This window comes from Brienomyrus brachyistius, chromosome 22 (assembly GCF_023856365.1).
Source record: "Brienomyrus brachyistius isolate T26 chromosome 22, BBRACH_0.4, whole genome shotgun sequence".
In the NCBI taxonomy this organism is placed as follows: Eukaryota; Metazoa; Chordata; class Actinopteri; order Osteoglossiformes; family Mormyridae; genus Brienomyrus; species Brienomyrus brachyistius.
In genome coordinates, this window is record NC_064554.1 from 16,650,661 (window position 1) to 16,667,246 (window position 16,586).

The window sequence follows — 16,586 nt, forward strand, 5'->3', positions numbered from 1 at the left end:
GCAACTCCAGACCAGATTTTGTCTGGTCATTGGGTAAGCAAACAAACAAGATTAAAATGTATGAGAGAGAGTTTGTCAAATAATCACCTGGAATAGACCATTTCAGTTAGGTAAGGGGTAGTTAAACACCTGGCACACAACAAGGCACTGAACTGAACCTCTTAAGCAAGAAATACAGAACAGTGTCCCATCTGGATATTGATCTCCTTTTATTAGCTGAAGTTGGTCGCACTGTTACGATCGAGTACAACAGAGCAGCCAAGCAAACTCAGGTAACCCACCCGGCCCCCCCCTAACCCACAGCCTCACATCCCCTCACCCTTTTCGCTTACTCCACACGGGCCAGCCTCCCTCTGAACAGAGGTCAGAGGAGTGAGGGTGGGGGGGGGGCGGGGGTACTGAGTGGATGTAGTGGAAAAGGGGGGGGGGCACAGACAGGGGTAAATGAGCATGGTCTCAGGTGTAGCAGCACGGGCAGGGAGGGGTGACACAGTCAGCTGATTTTCGTGGGGTGTATATTCCTCTGAAGGTCCGTTGGGGTAAATAGGCTATGAACCCCCGCCTTGAGTGTCTATGGGGGGGTGGGGGTGGGGGGGTTGGCGGTATAGACATCAGCAGCAGCAGTGGCTGGAGCTCGGCATACATGTAAGTGTTTAGCGACTCGGCTGAAAATGAGAGTCTCTCAGTGAGGAGAGAAAATAACAGCAGGCAGCAGAAGCCTCCGTTTTCCGTGAAAGTCCCCAAAATACATACATAAAGGCAGGATTTCGTATTTGGTGCAGAAAAGATTAAAAGTGCAGCTTTCCTCTTCCTCTCCTCTGCCGATTTTCCTCCCTCCGTGAGAGCGCCCCCTCCTGGTCCCCTCAGCCTCGTCCGTTCCTCTCACTCCACACTCCCCGGCCTACAGGTGCGTACTGCCCCGTGTGTGGAACCTGTGCCCATCACAGCGTCCGGAGCCAGCATTCTGGGGAGCACCTCGGCCCGGCACCTGGGAAAGCGGGTCGGGCCGGATCAGGTACCTGCCAGTTGAAAAGGGGGAGGAGGTTACTTCCAGGGCGGAAGAACAGAGGAGCCGACCTTATCAATAACCAATGATAGGTTTCGAATTGGTGAGTGACAGGGGAGGGGGCACTCTGGGGGCCAATGGGCTTTCAGCTGGGGTTAGTGTCCCTGAGTATGCCCCTTCTTATTTCGGTAGCATGGCTGAGGTGATGGCACTCCGCTGGGGCCGTACCAGGGCCAAGACATTTACTCACACAACGTCATGAAGCTCCAGGCGAGTGTCTGGCGAGGGGTTGATAAGGATGTAGGACAACGTGTTGCACTGGTCCGTCATTCCATCTGAGGGTATGACACAGGAAGCAGAACGTCTGACACAGGAAGCAAAACCTCTGATGCAGGAAGCGCAACAAAGGGAAGAGCAGAGGTGGCAATTTCAGGTCCAGAAAGGTCCAGACCATGATTTACTTTCAACCAACCAGTTGAGAATAAAGAGTCACAGTTACAAAGTGACTGAAATCGCCACCTCTGGGGAAGAGTCACACTATCTACAGGTCAATAATAAATCTACTAGTCTGGAAAGAGCAAGAAAAGAGTATATGACCGTACAATGTGTAATATATTTGAGAAACAGGAGCACGTGGTTTTGCAATATTTTTAGCGTGAGGGCATGCCTGTTTAATGGACATTCATACGAACACGTTCCAAACACAATCAACAAGTAACACAACAAATACTTCAGCAGACAACAGTCAGAAGTGAATCTGAAATAACCCAGTGAGAGCTTTTCATCAGAGCCCTGAGGATCCTCTTGGGGGCAGCAAAGAGGCTGGCATAGGAGGGTTGATATAGTGTGACAACAGCCAGCTGCAGAAATGCTCATATTCATGATCCCAGTGGCTTCTATCTACAGGCACATGCATGCACAAGCGCGCAGACTCACTGTATCCAGACGGGGACAGGCCAAGGTGCTTCATGCGCGTGCGCACCAGGGCGTTGAGCTCTTGCCGCTCAGAGCGGCGGAACAGCGTGAGCCGCTGCTGGCTGATGCGCTCAGCGGCGCTGCCTGGCCCCTTGGCCCCGGCTGGGCCCCGGCCCCCCTTGCGGCTCAGGCGTCGCGCCCACTGCATGCTCTTGCGGCGAAGCAGCGGGTGCTCGGAGGAGGATGCGGAGGGTGTCTCAGAGGAGGTGGAGTTACAGTGGGGGCCGACCCGGCACAGCAGGGGCTCGCGGCCCTCGCGGGTGTCCTCACAGTCCTCCACACTGATGGACACCTGGGACTGAGAGACAAGGTCAACCTACAGTGATACAAAGTGCCTACTATTGACAGTTGGGACTGAGGGACAGGAAATGCCTACATGATTCACAGCTGGGATTGAGGGACAGGAAGTACCACATGATTGACAGCTGGAACTGAGGGACAGGAAGTACCACATGATTATACTGGACTGGAAAACACTGGCATAGATGACTGACAGTCAGTGAGTGCGCGTACCTCTGACACAGGCAGTGTCCGTGCCTCAGTCCTGTAGATGCCGATGGGGATGTCTCCGGTGGACGAGCACAGCTTCTGGTAGAGCCGGCCAAAAGTGCGGATCCACAGATCTTCCTCCGTGATCTTCATCTGTCAGACACAACCGGCTGACCCTCCTTCTCTTCATCAGCAGCATCATCCTCACTAGTCACCCTCCCTGTCAGCCATGTCACGTCCAGGCTGCCATCACCCTTCTTACATCATCACTGACCCTTCTTACATCATCACTGACTCTTCTTACATCATCACTGACCCTTCCTTTCAAGGGAACATCACTGGCAGCTTAGCTACTGCTGCATGTCCACCTCGGTGACATCGTGCCATATGCCGAGTGAGTGTAGGGATCATATGACATATGACGAGCACATTTTCAAATCTCACTCAGTCCATTTTTTTATCGTTACAGTACTGGAAACTAAAACTCACTCAGTCCTCATGCAATCTAAAAAATAAGTTTTGTTAAATTTCTCGAAAACATACCCTGTGGCCTGAGTGAGTTTTGGAAACTCGCCCAGATGATGTATGTGTGTGTACCTGAGCAGTGGACATCCACAGAGTATGTGTGTGTTCCTCAGGAAGGCATTTTCAAACATCTTGGTGTGTGTGTTCCTGAATGACGCAGGCAGGATATTATTAGAATGCATGTTGAAGCGAGGGGACAAGCCAGATGGATCATACTCACAGCACACAGGAACCCAGAACCCGGAGTAGAATCCAGCCCCAGAAACAGCCTGGTGATGGAGATCATGTAGTCCTTCACAAAAGACTGGGACAAACAAGCAGGAACAGACAGGCCAACTGAGGCAACAGGCCCAGAACCAGAATTTAAAATGCTAACTGCACTTAAGCGGTGCAATACTGCATACACCAAGCAGGATACTGTACAATTGTTTCAGCACACTTAATCACATAGAGTGCATATATTGCATACTGGTTTGCTATTTAGTAGGTGAAATATAGTATGCTACATGAGAAGTATGTCCGAATCCTGAGTATGGTCGAGACTGTAAGGGAACGTTACCCGGATAACGTACTATATTCTGTGTAATTTAAAAATGTGCAACCGATGGACGTTACACTATCCCACAAGGACACTTGAGCTGCAGTCAGAGATAAAGAATGTTGATTGCATGGAAACATTTGTACAAATTTAATTAGAAAACAACACCCTGTTACATAAGTTGACTCGAATGTGCTTTTATTTGTTGATAGTTTTTTAGCAGTTTATAACTTTTGCAGGGGGTCAAGTTTTATCAATGGAAAACATCCGGGTCAGATACTTTGCAAGATGGAGACCTAATCCATGTATACTGCTCTCATTCATGCATGCAGTACATACTGCATTAAAGGTCGAGTAGTAGACTTCTGATGAAATTCATTTCCTACTGTGTAAATATGCAATTTCGGACATACCCATAAACCCACATCTGAAGGTATCAGGTCCCAGAATGCACTGGGAGAGGGGTCAAGGGTCAGATTTACCTGGTACAGTAACGTATCCAGCATGCTGACGCTGAAGACCTTCCCTGCAGCAAAGGGCAGGCGGAACATGAAAACCAGATTGGAGCCTTTTTCCCTCTCCTTCTGCGGGGGGGGGGGGGGGAAATCATCACCGTCATAAAAGAACGGACAAGCCAGGGCAGGGACAGTAGATACGATTTAATGAGTCTTTGCAAATCTTTCTGCCTGAGATGCGCTCTATCATTCTGCAGGGTAGCTTTCATACCAGGTGAGTATCACCATGTAAAAGTCGGTAAAGAGCGGAGGGGAGCTGGAATGATCCAGAACATTCTGTGTAATGTGTGGAAGAAGCCACTGGAGAGAGGAGAGCGAGCCTTTGGACAGAAGACTTAGCTTAAGGTGTTATTTACAGGTATCGCCATCCATCTTTTATCACATCTCCTTTAATATTAAGATATGCATTCTATGTGATGCCCTATATCCAGCCCTGGTTAATATTAACTCATCCTGAGGTAGGCACTCCTATTATTTACATGTTATTTATCTAGCAAAATGAGAAAGCAAAGTTATACAGTCCCTCGTGCGATTAGGTTTAAGGGCCTTGCTCAAGGGCCCGGTGATGAAATCACTCATGTGACAAATGGATTTGAACCAACAATCTTCTGATCACGGGAATAGCAGATGAAGACACTGCCTCTCTCCTCCCACAGCACTCACCTTCTCCAGCCTGGACAGTGTTAGAGAGTAGTGGTCCTTCACCCTGAACTGCATGAAGCGCATATTGGCAGGGTGGGTGAGCTCCGTGATGATGCTGAGTGCTGGGAACAGCCTGGAGATGCAGGTTGGGAGGGTGGAGATGCCCCATGTACATTGAAGGTCAGAAAAGCTCATCAAAACTGGAGTATTACATTTTTATAGTATGTTGTATCAGTCAACTGACTTCAGAGTGATTCCCATTGGATAAACAAGCAATGATTGACAGGGCACAATAATGCTGCCCACCAATGGCTGGGAAGCCCCACCTCTCCCATCACTAACCATAGATGTATATTGAGGAAATACACCCTTCATGTCACAATGCATTTATTGAGTAAGGATAAAATAAGCCACTTTTCTTTGACATAAATTTAGTAAAAAATTTAGAAGAAAAAAAAAACAAAGAGGAGCACAGCAGGCGTTAACGGGAATCGTCCGTCCTCAGAGCCGGCAGGACGCTCACCTGAAGAGAGTCTGCACGTTGACAATGGTCTTAGCGTCGGCCATGTAGTCCTCCTCGGCGATCATGGAGCTCTCCTTGTCCACCACCACCATGGTGTCTGCGAAGGTCACGCCGCAGCGGAGCAGGCTGTCCAGGCTGGGGAGGCACGAGCCAAAGGCACAGGTCACAGTAAAGGCAGGGATTCCCCGCTCTGCTCGCACTTACAGCGGGCTGTAGATGTGCCTTAGAACTCGGGTCTCGACTCGAAACTGGACCGTGGGATTTTCGGGGAGTCATGGGGTGCGAGGTTTATAAAAAAATTCACCACCAGCACCCCCCCAGTTGGAAAATTTCACGTTTTATATTACAGACTATAAGCATATTTCTCGGATCTTTCGTCCTTCTCTTTTTCATTTTTCTCAGAATACTTTGGGTCGTGAGTTAATGACCAACGAAAAAATGTGGTTCCTGAGGCTGAACCTGCTGAAAAAGTCGCTTGTAAATCTCCGCCGAGGCAGGAGGGAAAGTCAGCCCAGCCTTGGGAAAATATGAGCTGAAACGGAGAAAGGAGAGCGAAAATACGCGAGAAGCAGCCAGGCGCAGGACTGTGTCCAACCTGCCAACAGGAACGAGACAAACGGTCCCTTTGGCAGGGAAATGCGATTAACGCAGCGGCAGCTGCAGCAGCAAACACAGCTGGAGAGTCACCAAGCGCAGAGAGCAGTATGTCATGTGTTGCTGTTCCTTGTCGATATTAAACAAAATGAGCGTGAATGACATGAAACAACTGCCACCAGCTGCGGTTTCCTATGAAATGGGAAACATCAGCAAGGGGGGGCGTTTTTTTTATTACATTAGATGAAACATGACGCCAGTAATATCAGCAAGTTTTCATTTTTTTTGTCCCTGCAATATGATTTTGACAATTTTCATTATTACTGTAATGAATATCATTATATTACGTGTAACAAGACGCCACAGACGAGATGTGCTAAATTTAGCCCCCATGGATACGGCGCGGCGCGGCGAGGGGGGGGTGGGGGGGTTGGGGGGACCCCCACCGACTCTTACTTGTCGATGGATCCAACGGAGTAGAATACCATGGGGAACCAGCAGATGGCCTCCAAGAAGTCAGCCTCGGGTCTGGGGGGGGGGGGATAGTGGGGGGTAGGGTCAGATATGGAATACCGCCGCGGCCCGGAATGAAGCTGGAGGAAATGCGTATTTGTGGATCGTTCTCTTGCTTGGCTGAAAGCCACTCAAAACACCACTGGCAGTTTGATAGATCCTCAGTTATCCATAGAAGCTACCGGAAACACAGTTCGTACCCAATAATGAATCCCCTTCATTCAATTAAGCTGCTTGAACTCGATAACACTTTCCCGGAACGACATCGCTATTTGCAGCTACCTTTCTAGGATTCGGTACGGTGACTCACGGGCTCTCCAGGAGCAGCACGATGGGGTTGAGCTCCTTCTTGGGTCGGTAGTACGCCCGCAGGGGCACGATGAAGTTGTAGAGGCCGTTTCCCGCCCTCTCGGCCGACACGATGATCAGCTTGTTCCTGAAGCCGTATGCGCGGGCGTCCTCGTAGGGCACGTGGTGGCATGCCTAAGGGGCGGGCAAAAGGGACAAGGGAAGAAAGCCATTGGACAAGCGGGGTATCAATAATTCGAGGAGAGGCAGGGATTGGCCAGGCAAGCATGGATGTACTTGGGATGCGGAGCCTAGGATTATGGGAGACAATCCAGCAAGAGGTCATGTGATAAGGGTGGGGGGAGTGCAGTCTCTCACCTTGTCCAACCGGAGACAGCAGAAGGACACCTTCTCCTGGAGGAGATGGCAGAGGGTGGGGGAGCTGCCAATGTACGGCGAGTTCAAGGGGTACCCCTTCACCCACCTGGCAGGCGTAGGGGGTAGAGGGTCAGCCAAACAGCTCTATCTCAAGTGGTGGGTAGTTCAGGTCCAGAGAGTAAAAGTCCAGACCAAGATTTTGTTTCAACTAACAACTGAGAATTTTGAGTCATCAACCTTTTCTCTTTGGACCGGAACTACCGCCCCTGTCTAAAATTAACACACAAATACAGCTCTGGAAAAAAATTAAGAGACCACAGCACAATTTTTTGTTTCACTCGTTTCTCAATTTAGGGTTGTGTGTCTGTGAATAATGTATATTTTTTGCAAACTGTAGCCTAGTTCTTCTATGTTTCTCATTAATGAAGGGCTTCTTCCTTGCTTTATGGAATTTCAACGTCTAGGAGCCTGATATGAACAGTCCTATCACTGCACATCACACATGCACTTCATGTTTCCCATTCCTTTTGAAGGTCACTTGAGGTCATCTACTGTCAGATAAGTTAACAGTCACCTCTGCCGTCAGAATGTTGCTTCTGCCCCATACCTGACTAGCTTCTGGTCGTTCCCAGTGTCTCCTGCTTCACCTTATTCTTGTGTGCTGCTGTCTTAGATACTTTGAACCTGGAAGCAGCCTGCTGCTCAACGTAGCCTTCTGCCAGATTTTAAAAAAAAATATATGGTGCTCTTTTATTGTTTTCCAGAACGGTATATTCATTCACAGAAGCTTCATATAGATATTCACATCAATCAATCTATGACTTCTATCAAACTAATGTATTGACTCAGGATCTCCTGCAGCCTATCCCAGGAAGCACAGGGCACAAAGCAGGAGGTGCCTGGGCCAGGATGCCAGTACCAGCAAGCACACACACCCACCATTTAGAGAAGCCCAGTAACTTAGCTGCATGCTTTTGGACCTTGTGAGGAAACGGGAGTACCTGGAGGAAACGAACGCAAACTCAACCCCAGTCGCAACAGCGCCACCTGGTGGTGTCCTTTCGCAGCACATGTTCTCATATTCCCACAAACCACACATAACCACAGCGCCCTCTAGCAGGCACTCACTCGCAGTGTCCTCCCCACCAAGGACTGGGAGAGTTGGCGGCCTTCCCACCCTCCTCGCCATCCTCTCCTGCTTCGTCCTCCGATTGGTCCCCCAGCAGGTCAAAGGTGGGGCCGTTGACTTCCCCCAGGTCCAGGACGGGGGCGATGCTGTGTCGTCTTGGTGGGGCGGAGTCCACCGATATGGGGAGGCTCAGGGTGTTCCCCTTCTCCGTGCTGGAGTCACAGCCCCTCTCGGCCACACCCCCGCTCTCTGGGCCCTGCGAACCCTTGGTCCCGCCCCCGGCCCCGTCGCTGCTGTCGCTGGAGTCCTGCAAGTCGATGGCGACCGTACCTAAAAGAGTGTGAGCATGTCAGGCAGTGTGTAACCGCAGCAGCTTGTCGACGGGTGTCGGCGATGTCACCCACCCATGCTGGCGATGATGCTGTGAACGGGCAGGCGTGTCAACCCGTGGTAGATGGTGTGAGGGGCCCCTGGAGCGCCCCCTGCAGGGCCCAGCAGAGACTCGCGCTGCCCCCGCACAAAGGCCGAGTTCTCCTCCTTGGAGATGTTGATGTAGAAGCAGGTGTCGGAGGCGGCCATGATGTGACAGGGGCCTGGATTCAACAGGATGTTGGCCGTGTCCAGACGACGCACGCCGATCAGACACACCCCATACCTACAGCACGCAGAACGGACGGTCACTCAGGAGCCAATCTCCAGTTTCCAGAAGCTTCCACAGTGCAACACATGTAAACAGGAAGAATTTCTTCCTCTCAGAATACATCCAAAAAACATTCACTAAATAGTAGCAGTCATGGATACGGGGCATTATAAGAATATTAACCGAATTTACAGAGAACAATAATTCGAGAAGTTTACACAAACACAAAAGGCAGCGTGTGTGTCTGCAGGTCTACGCAGAAGGTCAGCCTCACTTCTTGTGCACATGGAAGGACGTAAAGGTGAAGCTCTTTCCCTGGTACTCCCCAAAAAACTTGCTCTCCTCCAGGCGGATGTGGTGGACCTCATTGGCCGAGCAGCGCCGGTAGGTGCGCTGCCATTGGTCAGCGGAGCCGGCCACGCCCTCCCTGGCACGCCCGATGACAAATTGGTAATGGGAGAGAAAATGTCAAGAGAAAATGTCAATTTCCTGTGGCATCTCTGGAGTCGACGATTAGTGGCTCGTGTTCGTGGTAACCTTTTAAAACCATCTGTCATCTTTTTCAGACTGTGATCAGTAATAAAATATCAGGCCAGAATTTTATGGAAAACACCAGCACTGCTCGTGGGAGAATAGGCCGGGCCTTGCGCTTGGTACAGTTACCACTGGAAAGCAGTGAGCACATGGCAGCTATGGGTCAATGCTCCACCTTAAGTTGGAAATAGAAAGCCTTAAAAGAGGCGGGGCCTCTCGTTCTCCATGATAAAGGAGAAGACAGACGACTGCCGAGGAACAGAAGGACCATTAAATGATGAGACAGCCGTCACACATCGGCTATCTGGGTCAGCTTCGTTATCGCGGCTCTTAGACATGTGATGCGACACACTAATGAGCTCCGTCGCCTCAAAATGTAGTGGTCTTGACACATACTCAAGCTTCTATCAGACCAGGCATCCCACTAAACTCCAACTACAAAGGGCAATCAGCCACCAGTTTGATTTTCTTTGCCCCAGAAAAGCCTGGGATTTAAATTTACATTTACAGATATTTCATTTAGTAGTATTTTAGTATTTTAGTATTTTTTAGTATTAGTAGTATTTTATTCACTTTTTTTCCAAAGTGACATACAATTGAGGCATATAGCACAGACAAAAAACTGTCAAGGAATCAGCTAGCCACAAGGGCGGCTAGGTTGAGTTTCCTGGGAATGCCCAGATACAAGTGTAAGCAGTATTGGAGCAGGAGCTACAAAACATCTTCTAAACAAAGCAAGAAGCCAATATGACTGTTACATATTCAATCAGCAGAAAGTATAACATTAAGGGCGTTTAGAGAACATGGAGTGATTTACAGGCTGCACGCTCATCAGATCTGACACCTCTCTGCAAAGGCACCAACCCACCTGCTTAGGGGCTGGAAGGCACCTGCATTCTGCCTCCAAGCCTCCGGAGGCACTGTTCTGGGAAGAGAGCAGGTAAAAAGTTGATGGGAGTTAATTTTTTTCTTTTCACTGCCAGTGAGTCCTGATGATACATGTGCATATGTACTCACTGTCCCCTCGAGGAGTGGATCAGGAGGGTGATGAGGGTTGAGGTGGCGGGACAGACACAGTTGAGGGCCAACATGGCGTACTTGAACTCCTCCTCGCAGACCACATGATCTGCAGACGCAAACAGGGAACTCAAGAGTGAGACGTGCACACACATGCCAGCATGGATAATGTCACACTGCGGCACAGGCGCGCCAAAGCTGCGTTTACGCTCCCTGTGTTGTGTACTGCGGACACTGACATGCCTGGGGTCTGTATCACAAAGCAGGATTTCTTTCTTAGCCGAATAACTTGTCAGATTTACGGGAGTCTGGGCTAAATGTAAGTGAATCAAGATAAGGTCCATTTAAAATGGGGTACCTTATATCCGGCAAGTTATCCAGCTAACCAAGAAATCTGACTTTGTGATACAGGCCCCTGGATAATTCTGACTTGATGTCTCTTCATCTGCAGTGCTAGAGTCACATTACTCAAAGGTATATTTTGTTTTACCATTTTTTTTGCAGTTTTTTCAATAAAAGCATGCTAGATGGTCTATATTAGTATTCCATTCTCATGCTAATGTTGTTAGCATCAAGGGTTCGCTTTGTGTAGTTATTTAATCACTCAGTCTCTTGGAATTACAATGGGCAGCACACAAGAGAGACACAAACAGTAAAAACAGGCTAATTTATGAGTCAAGTGTTAGATTTGTCATGTTCACAGCACTGTCCGTCAGTCAAGCAGCCCCCCTTTCAGACTGTAATCAAACAGCACGTGACCATTCCAGGCTACTCAGGCAGTATCAAACGATTGCATAACATGTATCTGACATTTACACAGCTGCAAAACGCAGGCAGCGGGCGACAGCAGCGAAGCACTAAGAGAATGGTACCTGGCCTGGCAAATTAGGGGGACACAGACCAGCTCGTGCTTACCCCGGATTGGTCTGAATGAAGCGGTGCTCAGTCTCACAGGAAATTACCGTAGATGGGAATCAGACATGCTCAGATAATGGCCGGTAAAGTAGAGATGCAATTTCTGACAAGGCCGAAGAGATGAAATTTCTATATGGACAGGGTGGGTATACAGACCCACACGTTCTAGAAGTATCTTCACCTGGAGGGAAAGACTTGCTACATGTATTCAGATTACAATCTACAATCCATCCATCCATCCATCCATTTTCCAAACCGCTTATCCTACTGGGTCGCGGGGGGTCCGGAGCCTATCCCGGAAGCAATGGGCACGAGGCAGGGAACAACCCAGGATAGGGGGCCAGCCCATTGCAGGGCACACACACACACCATGCACTCTCACATACACACCTACGGGCAATTTAGTAACTCCAATCAGCCTCAGCATGTTTTTGGACTGTGGGGGGGAAACCGGAGTACCCGGAGGAAACCCCACGACGACATGGGGAGAACATGCAAACTCCACACACATGTGACTCAGGCGGAGACTCGAACCCGGGTCCCAGAGGTGTGAGGCAGCAGTGCTAACCACTGCACAATCTACAATCTCCTTTCTAATTAGCCAAACAGTTTTAGCACTTTCCCGGTGATAAACATGCTCAGAAGCCTGCAGGTGCGTCGTTGAGTGTTCAAGAAATAGCTATTGCTTGTTTTTGTGGTCTAGCGATGGTACGGATACCGAAGGAGACCTCAGGGCATCCTGGGAGGAGGTGGGGCCGGGGGCCGTCAGACCTATCGCCTCACAGAGAAGACCGAGGACCAGTATGGGAGCTTCAGGTCATCCCCAAGACTGCTTCAGCTTCCCCTGATGGTCACTAAGACATGATATATGTGTGTGCTGATAGGATCAGCCTGCTATTTTTAGGTTGGAGCAATTGGCCTTCACCTCTTTTGTCTGCCACATGCACACACTTATTAGACAGAGAGGAAGGGTGAGGCACAGAGAGAGGAGAGCAGAGCACTGGTACAGTCTGCACTGCTTTTATTCCAGGATGCCAGTGAGTACACCGAGCTGCCAGTGCTGACAGGAAACGTTTTAGGGGCTTGGAGAAAGGATGCTGATAATGATGTCATTGACTGAGCGAGAGGATGATCAACAGATCCTTAATCTGCTTGCTTGACGACACACGCGCTCGCACACAGGAGGGTTTCATTACGGCGCGTGAGGAAAACACATCTGTTCACCACCAGCGGCAGTATGTAGCCCGTATGGTGGGTGCACCGCCTGATTTATATCGTTCTCATCTCAGTTTCCAGGCTTTCGACAAACTGATGCGTCTACGATCATCTCACACCCAGCTAATCGCAATGCCTCCAACGATTGCCCCAGTGCTGGCAGGACAAATTCCAAGTACATGCAGGTGTACCTGGCCAATAAAGGGAATTCTGAGGCTCATTCTGTCAGGCGCACTCTCCTTTTAGCCAATGAGATCTTGTCACCCCATTGGTGGAGCAGCATGGCCGTCAGGATAGGCAGGCAAGGACATGGTACCAGCCAGGGCAGTTACGCTAGTGGACACTGTGTGAAACTTTGTCAAGGATGGCGAACGGGAAGACACAAGACTGCAGGAAGAAGAGGGGACTGAAGAGGAACAAAATGTGTGTGGAGGGGTGTCAGGGTCTGCGAATATTTCTGGGGGCCCAGAGAAAACCGTTCATGTGACTGAACAGGAGACGTTGACTGAAGGGAATGTGTTGGTCACATGACCCTGCCGTGGACCCATCTCACTGGTCACACTGGTGAACAGAATCTGATCCCTGCCTGGCAATAAACTATTGGCCAATTAATCCTGTAAACCTGGGGACTTTGAAAGAGCATCTTCGAGCCTCCTGGGAGTCCTTGATTTTAATTTCTTTTATTCATATTTGCGTAGACGATCTCGGCAACAAAACAGGAGAGAGGGGGCCGGGGTGGACGTGCAAACGCTTACATTACTCAACTCATTGTCACATCAAAGACACAATTTCAGCCCCCCCACAAAGCGGGGCATGTTAGCCAAGATAATTAGGCCTCACTCCCTCCCAAACTAAGCACATAATTTCTTTCCTCCACGAGAAGATGTGGGCGTGTTGTGTGAGCATGCCGTCCTGTGATCTCTCTGGTGAGGATTAATTACACCGCCCTCGTTAGCCAAGCGGCACTAATTAAAACACGCAAGCAGCTTTTGTACAAGCGAGTGTCTATTGACACCGTCCCACTTGCCGGCCAGTGGTGATGGGTAACAGAGTGGAAAACCGTTAAGCTGGGGAGGAGGGGGAGATCCCAGACTGTATACTGGGAACCCCGCCAGCACCAGTTATGCCTGGACCAGAGCAGCAAGCCCCATAAGGAAGCTGAACCTGATTGTACATAGATGTCATAGCTAACGAACCATTTAGTTACCCTTGTTTATGAGATAGATAGATAGATAGACAGATAGATCTAAGAGAGCGCCCCCTAGAGGTGATGGGCAGTCATCCATGATGTTCTGCAGGTTCATCACCATCCTCTCCAGAGTCCATCCCCAATGGGGCCGGCCTTCCAAATTTGTTCCCATGGCATCCATTATTGGTTTGTATTGTTTTTGTAGTAGTGACTAGTATTATTCATTTTTAATACCCGGCTAGCTGTCATTTATGTTTTTTGACTGTGAAGCACCCCACGCTAGGTAATTTGCCAAATATAACATTCCCCCCCCCGGTCACGTGCGGACCATGCCCAAACCCGCTGCTCATCCCAGGTGAATTCCGGAGCAGTTCCGCATGCAGCTTTCCGGCCTTTCGGAAATGCCAGAGCCGAACAGGAAATAAGCAAAGTGGGGGTGTAAATATGCATCCTGCCTTTCATCCCAGCCTGGGGTGGAATTCATGGCGGACTGGACGGCTGGTTTCTCTCACTGATGACCGGCTGACGGCGGCACCAAAGCCTGACCGTCAGATGGACGGATAACAGTAGGATCTGAAAGTGGGGGGGTGGGGGGGGGGGGGTCATTTGAACAGCCCTGTGGTGATGGCACTGCCTCCTCGGTGGGAAGGAAGGGGCCCCCACCAATGCAGGCGGCAAAGAGAGCAGATGTGTCCGGCAGGGTGAGTGCCAACCCCACCCCTCCCTCATTCACATGAGGTGTCCTATGAGGGGAGATTCATCACAGAAAACCCCATCATCCACCTCCTCATGCCCCCCCCCCCAAACACAACAGATCGGTTTCAATGACGACGCACCATAATCCACCCTTCGCCACTAAATAATGTACATATTGGGATGTATATAAGGGCGGGTCCACAGGGACACTGGCCCCAGCTGAAAGGTGATTGGCCCCCCTCCCCTGTCACTCACCGATTCAAAACATATTATTGGCGGCTAATGATAAGGTTAGCCCCTTTTTATGACTGATAACCCCTCTTATGCCCAGAATCTTAAAAAAATAGAATTGCCTCTGCGTCCACGTGGAATAGAGGGATGGGACGGTTCAGAGGGCTGCCTGGATTGTGATTGGATGATGAACATGAAACGATGACAATCCAACAGGGTAGCATTTATTTCATTGTGTCCATCAAGAAACCTTCTCAGAGGGGATCACACCCACACCAAGGAGACTCCAGGCACACATCATCCTCACATGGACGAGGACAGACATGCACGTGCTTTTACGATTCCCCTCGCTCTCTGACCTGCAAACTTCACGTGGAATTTGTTCTCGGGTTTGAGGATCTGGATGTACAGGGGGCAGTTGGGAGCGAAGTCCTTCACTGCCCAGGCCCTCAGGATGGTCTGATGATCCTACAAAGTCAACAAAGGGGTGAGATAAATCACAGCCGGTGTAATTAGCTCCAGTCGCAGCCTCCGTAACTGCTAAACGTCGTCATAGTAACGCTCGATGCCTACAGCTGCCATTGAATTCAAAGCCATTGGGTCTATTCACACCCAAAGTCAATATTTTTGGTCCCAGCTGTAATCAAGCCCATTGGCTCCTGTTGCAGCTGATGTCTCAGTGTCATTGGCTGCAATCAAACCACGTCAGTAACTTTAGCACCAATCAAATTCAAACAGCTACAAAAGTTGCACATTTCTACTCTGTGCTTAGCCATGGCCGCCGCTAGACCCCTTTACCTGGGGCATGTGGCCCAGCAAAATGTGTAATCAGGGTTGGGGGTCATGTGTGCCAGTAGAGCTTTATGTCTAGTAAGGCTCCTGGTACCAGCTGTAATTATCTGACCTTTTCATCCCAAGGGTGCGACGAGACAGAAGGACTACAAAGTGGGGGGGGGGGGGGGGGGGGGAGGGCAGGATCATCCTCAGAGAAACAAAAAGGTGAAGAAAGGAAAGGAAATAAACAGAGAAAGGAGACTCGGGCCACCTACAGCGGCGATGCGGTCCACTTCAAATCGGTTGCTGAGGATAAAGCAGGCCTCCGCATCGTCCATCCTTCGGCCAATAGCGGGAGGAGAGAGGAGGGGCCATGGCAGGAAGGGGCGGGGTCACAGGAGGACAGTGGGGGTGGAGTTAAATGGATTAACGAAGGAGAGAAGTAAAAACAGGAGAGGCCAGGTTAGTCCATGGTGAAAAAGATGAGAAGCCAGAGAAGTGTGGTTAGTGGATGAGAGTGAGGAGTTTTCAGGTTAGAGGGAGGGTTAGGGAGATAAGTAGAGTGGGAAAAAAGTTACGTCAGTGGAAATAAACAAAATAATAATAATAAAAAACATCAGACCATCAGATCTGATTTCTGACTATTGGGGCCCAGAGAACAGGGTCCAGGAGTGGATATTTTATACATTTTATAAACGTGTACTTTGTATTTGGGAAACTCAAAATGTTTTGGATGCCCACCCAGAAGGAGCCTGGGCTTTAGAAGGGGCTACTCACTTGGCCCTCATCAGATCCTGGTCCTTGAGGGCAGAGCCCTGCAGGTATATGACCCTCTGTGCCCAGAGTGGGATGTGCAGGACCCGACGCACCTGGACGTCCATCTCGGCTGGGCACAGGATCACCACGTAGTAGTCCTGGTCAGGAATGCTTGGAATTAGAATGCAAGACCAGCTAACATCCAGCAGCCTGGAGGCAGCTGGGTCAAGGGTCTTGCTCTGGGGCTTAACAGTAGTATGATTACTTTTCTGAACATGGGATTCAAACCCACAACCTTCCATAAAAGGGCATATAGATCAGTAACCCTTCATCTACCTGCATCTGTCTGCTTCCATTCAGCTTCATCTCAGTTGTTTGGCTGAGGCAGGATTTGGATATGAATTCAGACACTAATTACTGAGATTTACACATAAACCAAAGAGAGATGTTTTTCTAGAAGAAACCTGCCTCGCTACAGCTGTCAAAACTCACGAGCGAAGCGTC

The 16,586-nt window shown here is 49.7% G+C and overlaps 1 protein-coding gene across 1 annotated transcript in view; it reads right to left on the minus strand.

Moving 5' to 3' along the window:
• Window positions 1–493: 493 nt before the first annotated feature.
• LOC125717546 (potassium channel subfamily T member 2) overlaps window positions 494–16,586 on the minus strand; it is a 36,767-nt gene continuing 20,674 nt past the window's right edge. Inside the window, exons 12-30 of the mRNA XM_048990605.1 lie at window positions 16,104–16,240; window positions 15,602–15,665; window positions 14,912–15,020; window positions 10,307–10,415; window positions 10,158–10,214; window positions 9,030–9,182; window positions 8,520–8,770; window positions 8,115–8,445; window positions 6,987–7,092; window positions 6,631–6,803; window positions 6,264–6,335; window positions 5,214–5,348; window positions 4,712–4,823; window positions 4,016–4,117; window positions 3,216–3,299; window positions 2,495–2,623; window positions 1,943–2,279; window positions 1,257–1,341; window positions 494–1,019 (exon numbers count right to left, since the gene is read on the minus strand). Coding sequence (XP_048846562.1) covers window positions 902–1,019; window positions 1,257–1,341; window positions 1,943–2,279; window positions 2,495–2,623; window positions 3,216–3,299; window positions 4,016–4,117; window positions 4,712–4,823; window positions 5,214–5,348; window positions 6,264–6,335; window positions 6,631–6,803; window positions 6,987–7,092; window positions 8,115–8,445; window positions 8,520–8,770; window positions 9,030–9,182; window positions 10,158–10,214; window positions 10,307–10,415; window positions 14,912–15,020; window positions 15,602–15,665; window positions 16,104–16,240 — 2,664 coding nt within the window. The 3' untranslated portion in view covers window positions 494–901. The remainder of the gene's footprint in view (window positions 1,020–1,256; window positions 1,342–1,942; window positions 2,280–2,494; window positions 2,624–3,215; window positions 3,300–4,015; window positions 4,118–4,711; window positions 4,824–5,213; window positions 5,349–6,263; window positions 6,336–6,630; window positions 6,804–6,986; window positions 7,093–8,114; window positions 8,446–8,519; window positions 8,771–9,029; window positions 9,183–10,157; window positions 10,215–10,306; window positions 10,416–14,911; window positions 15,021–15,601; window positions 15,666–16,103; window positions 16,241–16,586) is intronic.